Source organism: Salvelinus namaycush, chromosome 25, assembly GCF_016432855.1.
Source record: "Salvelinus namaycush isolate Seneca chromosome 25, SaNama_1.0, whole genome shotgun sequence".
Classification (NCBI taxonomy): Eukaryota; Metazoa; Chordata; class Actinopteri; order Salmoniformes; family Salmonidae; genus Salvelinus; species Salvelinus namaycush.
This window is the reverse complement of record NC_052331.1, coordinates 12,753,975-12,762,147: the sequence shown is the minus strand read 5'-3', so window position 1 is coordinate 12,762,147 and position 8,173 is coordinate 12,753,975. Positions and strand designations below refer to the sequence as shown.

The window sequence follows — 8,173 nt, the reverse complement described above, 5'->3', positions numbered from 1 at the left end:
CACTTCAGATACAACACTGTGATTGACTTTTAAACAAACCGGAACACGTCAATGGACTAAGTAGAAATCGCTGGATTCAAGGCTGAGGATCCAGGCGGGGGAATTCTATCCAAATTGGTTTCCTAGTAGCCTTCTTGATGATGTGCATCCACAGCCTGTTGTATGTCTTAAATAGAAGCACAAAGCATGTCCTTTTATAGTAGTCCCCCTATTGTTGGCAGCATTGCAGTCAGGGAGGGGGTGAGGAAAGAATAAAGGGCCCCAGCCACTCCAGAACACCTCTACCCAGTGTGTGTTAGCAGTGTCCTTCCTCCTGTGTCCCCTGAGTATAGTCGTGCATCACAATGGCGCCCAAGAAGAAGGAAGAGCCCAAAGAAGCACCCAAACCCAAGGCCCCAGAGCCTGAGCCAGTCAAGATCCCGGAGTTTAACCCCACAGAAGTCGTGGTACAGAAAAATTCCTGTTTTCACTGGTTTGCATGAAGGGAATAGGTTAAATATGATGAGCTTTGGATGTGGGTGTTGGATGGGGGAAACATCAACATAACAATATTTTATTTTATTATTTGTTATCTTCGAATGTGTTTAAAATGATTTGTTTATTAGGGATTTATTCAAGCTGAAAAAGGTGTGTTAATCATGTATTTATTAGATGCTAAAATTGTAACTGGGCTATCATACAGCACATCATTTAACTATCATTTGGGTGAGGTTCCATTCTTTTCATATTCATCAAATTGATAAGAAAAATGAAATACTCTTAATCTCAACATCAAGCCGTCTATCCACTTGAGGACAAAATGGACCTTTCAAGGAGATGGTAATAACAGTTTGGTCTTCCATTGATAGTCATCTGTGTTTTTCAAGAACATTAGAGACACCATGTGACGTGAACAGGGCAGTGCATGCAAATAGGAGTCCTACAGTTCAGCAGTTTGGACATGGTTTGATTAAAGGTTCAATGCAGCCATTTTTAAGTCACTATCAAAAACTGTCTGTGTAACAATTAAGTACCTTACTAACCACGTTTCCATCCACAGCTTTTTATGTGAATGAAGTCACCGTAGATTTAAAAAAAAGTCACAACAGCTATGATGGAAACAGGTAGTTAAGGTACAATTTTGTAAATGCCGACAGATCATTTGTTTGTTTGACATGGTTGGATATTTTTGTGTAGATAAAATGTATTATGCGAGAAATGGTGGTGGAAATGCTTTTATGTGAAACTTGGAGTCACGCTAATAAGCTGCATGGAAACCATGCAGCTTATTAGGCTACAGATTAGATAAGTTATGATGAACTTCAAGGGGTGGTGAAAGTACATGGTAATGAGCTTGATGCTCATTTTCAATAAATAGCGAGGGTCATATTCTGGTGACATGATGATTGATGCTTGACTGCCATTTGACAAATTAAGATATTCTTGTTCTTATCCATGATAAACTCACCATGTAGACCACCCTATATCTGGGAACTGTTGGCTATTTAACGCAACAGTTTTTGTGACAAAACTATCGGTAGAGTTGAACATATGATGGAAACACATTGAACTTTAGATTTGTATTCGGTACATGAAAACATAAGCAAAAAATAACATATTGTGTGTACTACATCATCACTCACTGACTTTTCCACAACAAGTCAGTTTGGTGGAAACACACTACTGTTGGGAAAAGCCGCATATTTTCTTCATGCGGATTTCAGAATATTCGCATGAAGATCTGTCGCCAATTGGATGGAAACCTAGCTAGTGTGACTGTTTTCAATTAAAATGGCCAAAAAAACACATCTAAATGCTTCTTAGCAAAGAGTGGTCGGACGGAGTGGGTAGGGGAAAATGTAACTAGCTGTTATTGGTATAGAGGTTTGGAACCCTCTTTCTTATTGGTCTATTAACTAATTTACTGCCTGGTGATGTCAAAAGTCAGGCCAAAACTCCATCCCACCAAAACAGGATGACATTTCAGGCAGTCATTTCAAACAGCTCTTACACTAAAAGGGCATTATCATAATTGTCACAATTTCACAGTACTATTCCAACCTCATATTGTGGAAATATATATATAAAATCAAGTTTTTGACCGCACTGGTCCTTTAAAGATAAGATAATACGAGTAGCATGACGGATTGAAGAGGAACAATGATAATTAACATGACAGGCAAATATCTACATGCATTTCAAGACCTTTATAGAGCATTTTATCTTCATACTACTATTTACATCATCACAAGTCACATTATTTTGGACTTAAGCAACAGTATCTTGAACTTGATGGAGCTTAAAGTTGGTAGAATATTGGCTTACACAAGACAAAGTTTGTTTCTTGCTGACTCTGCCTCTTCTATATAAGTAAACATTTTCATAGTTGAGGGAACAGCTGTATTATGTAGTGAGGTTAAAACCACTCAATGTGATTTTAATTATGGCCATGCATAGCAGACCACCCAAATCGGAATGCCTTATTTGTGAATAAAAATAAGAAGAAAGTGCAAAGATAAATACATATATTTCTAACCAAGGCCAAATATTTTAAAACATGCAAAAATGTGGGATTTGAAAATATTTTTGCACAACATACACAATAGGAAAACCGTCAAGAGCGTTTACGATTGTGAACAAGTGCAAGAGGGACGTTCCTTTCCTATCCTCATTACATGAAGGATATCAAATGAATATAAATAGGATTTTAATACAGTTTTAGGTTAGACCTTTGAAGTTTTTAAGATAACCTGAAAGGTTGGTGAAGCACAATTACATTTTCATGTCCTTCTCCTCCTATACTCCTGCATTTTCCATTCACTTTACATTTACGTTCGTTCAGAGTGGGGGTACTACTACCATCAAGGCCAAAGAGTCATGCCTTATGTATTTGACCTCAGTTTTTTTAAAGTGATTTTCACTGTTGCTCACAACATTCAGTTAACTATGTTGTTGACCATTTTAAATCACTACTTTGTGTCCACCTCCTGAACCAAATTGTTAATTTTGTTTTTCCTTTCAGCTTGAATTCACTCCTGAGCAGATTGAGGGTAAGATTGAGATTGTAGTTACAGTTGTGACCTGGAATGGTACACTTATTATAATATAGGTTGTTTTGAGGTTGTATTTTAGTATTTTTGAACATGAGAATACCAAGAAGTGCCTCATACAGTTGAGATGACTAATTAGAGACTGTTGGCATTTGATAGGCTGAGAGTTTGTTCTCTAGTCATTAGCAAATTAAATTAATGGTTTGTGGAAGTGTTCTGAGTGCAACAATATCAATTTACATTCATTTACAATGTTGTGTGACAGATGACAACAATCATACCTTTTCTCCATTGACAGTATTGTTTTTAAGTGGACAGATGTATATGAAAGTGCAAGGGATCCTTGTAGCTCAGGTGGTAGAGCACGGTGCTTAAGTTGCCACGATGGTGGGTTCAATTCCCAGGACCACCCACATGCAAAATGTGTCCATGCATGACTGTAAGTTGCTTTGGATAAAAGTGTCTGCTAAATGGCTTATATTACATACAGAAAAATGTTATATATTGAAAGCAGGAGGCAATCACCCTTTGATTTCCTCACCACTTCAATACATGGTGGCACACTGTTAGCATACCACAGATTGTGGCATTTCCAGTCTCTCCTCAAATTGAGATCTGCATGCAGTGAGACCTACCTGCCAGACACTCAGAAAGCTAAGCGGAATAGATTTTAGACACACAATGATACTTTCGTGTTGCTCTCTCCACAGATTTCAAGGATGCTTTCCAGCTGTTCGACAGGACACCACTCAATGAGATGAAAATCACATACGGACAGTGTGGCGATGTGATCAGGGCACTGGGGCAGAACCCCACCAATGCTGAAATCATGTACGTCCTTGGAAAGCCCAAGGCTGAGGGTAAGTCCATGCAACAATCTATGATCAGTTTTATATTTGTGTTTTTCTCAAATAAAAACATACTGCTCAGTTTGCTTTCTTCGATGTTTCATCAATAAGCTTTTAACATGTAGCTATTATTACTTTTTATATTTGAAATCTAATAGAGGTAATCATATATTTAATATGTATTCTTTTAATTCAGTCTAAGTCAATGTTATACATTTCTAACCCCTGTGTTGGTGATGGTATGGATGGTTTCAATGACATTTGATTTTATTGTTTCATACACAGAGATGGCAACAAAGATGATGGACTTCGACAGCTTCCTGCCAATCCACCAACACATCTGCAAAGCCAAGGACCGCGGCACATATGAAGATTTTGTTGAGGGTCTGAGGGTATTCGACAAACTGGGCGATGGCACGGTCATGGGCGCTGAGCTCAGGCACGTCCTGGCTTCACTGGGTGAGTCCAACACCCCAGACATCTTTAACATACACCATACAATAATACAGACAAAAATAGTTTGACCTTGCCTGGTTCCACAATGTATGTGCTGTAACCAACTCTTTATTGTCATACCGTTGACAACGTTAGAAGAGTTGGCTAAAGCACATTCATTATGGGACCAGGCTAAAGTAGGCTATAAAGGTTTTAGGGCAGACTCAATTTCAATGGTATTAGAAAAGGGAATTGAACAGTATTGTTGATTGGTTGAAGGTGAGAAGATGAAGGAGGATGAGGTTGAGCAGCTCATGACAAACCAGGAGGACGCCAACGGCTGTGTAAACTACGAAGGTAAGAAATGATACCCTCTTCTTGCTATCGTTGACTAAACATTCCAAAACATAGCTTTTAAATCAATCAAGATTTCTGTATGTAATTCCCTTGTCTATTTTTCCTCGCAGCTTTTGTAAAACACGTCATGGCATCTTAAAAATGCTGCCAAGACACCCGATAGTTGAAGACAGGTGATTGTTCATATGTTTATGGAAAGTCCACACCATGTCCCTGATCCCATGTGCTCATCTCATGTGCTCATCCCTATGTGCCCAATTGGATTACTATTCCATCAGGTGACAGGACCAATTAACTTCAACTAATTGTTCATTGTTTTCATTTGCTCCCCATCTTGTTCACTCAAATAACAAATGTGATTGTACTATTCATTTGTGGATCAAAACTTGTGATTAAACAGAATGATTCATTATTATAGTATTGTGCAATACTTCACTTCCGAATTTTACCTATCGTAACTGATTTTCCTTAGTCAGATTTTCCTTGCCATGTGACGGTATACTGTATTGGGGTCTAAGGTCAATGCGGCCTCATGTAGCCTACATCCAATAGAGGGTGTCATTGGTCCAACTAATATACTTTACCAAACAATCAGCTCACAGTGATACATGAAAAGAAACTGGAGAAAAAAAAATCTGAAAAGGAACAGGCAAACTCCGTATGGAGGTCCTTCATATTCATACATCAACCATGACAATTCTTCTAACTGCATCAAGTTAAGCTTTGTGAACAATCTTAAGAAATCTTTATAGAGAAAAGAGATGGACTCAGTTTGACATGTGTGCTCTTTAATGTAATATATTTCATTCACACACAGTCAGTAGCCATTGTAGTCTCTTTATCACACACATTCACATTCCAGGCAGACACCGTGTTTAATGAATCATGTGGCCAAGAAGTGAAGTCACTGTTCTTCCATTGTCTGGTCTGTCGAGACATCTTTGCAAGTTTTACTTAAGTCATTTTCACTTGAAAGGAAACACCCTGCTTAAAGTTATAGCAAAAGTCAGAGCTGATTAAATCTGTCAGTGTCCACACGGAACAAGGACACCTTGTTATGTCTCCATTCTTCTCTTCTTTGGTTGATCATATCACACAACCTATGCCAATTTAATGATGCCACTTGATTTTCCTGGTTGCAGACACAAGAGGGCAGACATGTATCAAGTACTGAAAGAAAAATTACAATGAATATGTCAGAAAAATACCAAATGTATATATTATCAGGATGGATAAGAGCTTAATTTCAAGTATAAAATGTAAAAAATCTATCTAGTTTATAAAAAGTAAAGAGTTTGTTCTAAATATTACAATGTAGTGGATGTATAGGCCTACATTATATTAATTGGCTTCTTACCTTCAACAAATAGATTAAGCCAGTGGTCTGAAAACCAGAGACCTTTCCGTGGCTGTGTTTGGTTTGTTAAATTGATTGTTTCCAGCAGGAAAACACGCCATAATCACCTGGTATTACAAATCGGATTTAAGATGATTGGATAACTGTCCGATTACAGATCAGTAGGTCTGCATCAGTCGCCAGTGTCCACATGATGTCCTTTTTTCTTTTTCAATATTTCCATTTCAGTATACATTGTAACTTATTTACCTTTCATGTGGATAATGTCTTGCTAATTTGATTATCTGACTCCTAGGAAGAGTAGAGTGAACAGCAGTCTCTCAACTCATTGTCCTAATGTACTGTAGCACTTCGGACATGTTGTTTTAGCCCCAGTCCCCATGGCTCAACCCCAGGAAGACCCCCTGAATGCTGCTCTCTGTACTAACTGACATTGAAAGTGAATGCTGCTCTCTGTAATAACTAACATTGAGATTCATTAAGCCTGAATGACTTGATAGACGAACCATTTACCTGCGAGTCTATCTGGTAGTATTAGTCATACATTTTTACAGTACCCACAAATTATATTTGGCTTAGGTGAAAACTAGCATGTTGTTGAGTAAAATATTTGTTAGACTTGTACAGCCCACATTTCAAGTTATATTCCAATGTTTTCCCTGTCTCCTTTTTCATTGTCTCCAACCTTGCAATTGAAAAGGCTTTGGAAAAATGTAACACGAATAGACTGGAAGAGGACTTGATGTGTAGCAATATCAGTGTAAGTTAATGAACTCTTATTCACACATCATGTGATTTAACAAGTGATTTTGGGAAACAGTGGGACCTATTTACAGTCTAAAATTAAGTACATTGACTTGCGAAAGTATTCACCCCATTGGCATTTTTCCTATTTTGTTGTCTTACAACCTGGAATTAAAATACATTTTTTGGGGGGGTTTGTATCCTTTATTTACACAACATGCCTACCACTTTGAAGATGCAACATATGTTTTATTGTGAAACAAACAAGAAATAAGACAAAAAAAACAGAAAACTTCAGCGTGCATAACTATTCACCCCCCAAAGTCAATACTTTGTAGAGCCATCTTTTGCAGCAATTACAGCTGCAAATCACTTGGGGTATGTCTCTATAAGCTTGGCAATCTAGCCACTGGGATTTTTGCCCATTCTTCAAGGCAAAACTGCTCCAGTTCCTTCAAGTTGGATGTGTTCCGCTGGTGTACAGCAATCTTTAAGTCATACCACAGATTCGCAACTGGATTGAGGTCTGGGCTTTGCCTAGGCCATTCCAAGACATTTAAATGTTTCCCCTTAAACCACTCGAATGTTGCTTAAGCAGTATGCTTAGGATCATTGTCCTGCTGGAAGGTGAACCTCTGTCCCAGTCTTAAATCTCCGGAAGACTGAAACAGTTTCCCCTCAAGAATTTCCCTGTATTTAGCACCATCCATCATTCCTTCAATTCTGACCAATTTCCCAATCCCTGCCCATGAAAAACAACCCCACAGCATGATGCTGCCAACACCATGCTTCACTGTGAGGATGGTGTTCTCGGGGTGATGAGAGGTGTTGGGTTTGCGCAGACATAGCGTTTTCCTTGACGGCCAAAAAGCTCAATTTTAGTTTCATCTGACACGAGTATCTTCTTCCATATGTTTGGAGAGTCTCCCACATGCCTTTTGGCGAACACCAAATGTGTTTGCTTATTTTTTTCTTCAAGCAATGGCTTTTTTTCTGGCCACTCTTCCGTAAAGCCCAGCTCTGTGGAGTGTACGACTTAAAGTGGTCCTATGGACAGATACTCCAATCTCCGCTGTGGAGCTTTGCAGTTCCTTCAGAGTTATCTTTGGTCTCTTTGTTGCCTCTCTGATTAATACCCTCTTTGCCTGGTCCATGAGTTTTGGTAGGAGTCCTTCTCTTGGCAGGTTTGTTGTGGTGTCATATTTTTCCCATTTTTAAATAATGGATTTAATGGTGCTCTGTGGGATGTTCAAAGTTTTGGATTATTTTTTATAACCCAACCCTGATCTGTAAATCTCCACAACTTTGTCCCTGACCTGTTTGGAGAGGTCTTTGGTCTTCATGGTGCCGCTGGCTTGTTGGTGCCCCTTGCTTAGTGGTGTTGCAGACTCTGGGGCCTATCA

The 8,173-nt window shown here is 38.7% G+C and overlaps 1 protein-coding gene across 1 annotated transcript; it reads left to right on the top strand.

Annotated features, from left to right (window-relative positions):
- Positions 1 to 303: 303 nt before the first annotated feature.
- LOC120020046 (myosin light chain 1, cardiac muscle-like) lies at positions 304 to 5,081 on the top strand. Its single transcript, XM_038963477.1, has 6 exons — positions 304 to 446; positions 3,002 to 3,029; positions 3,740 to 3,889; positions 4,163 to 4,336; positions 4,592 to 4,669; positions 4,780 to 5,081. The coding sequence occupies exons 1-6, from the start codon at positions 345 to 347 to the stop codon at positions 4,806 to 4,808; spliced, it is 561 nt and encodes a 186-aa protein (XP_038819405.1). The 5' UTR covers positions 304 to 344; the 3' UTR covers positions 4,809 to 5,081.
- The last annotated feature ends 3,092 nt before the right edge of the window (positions 5,082 to 8,173 follow it).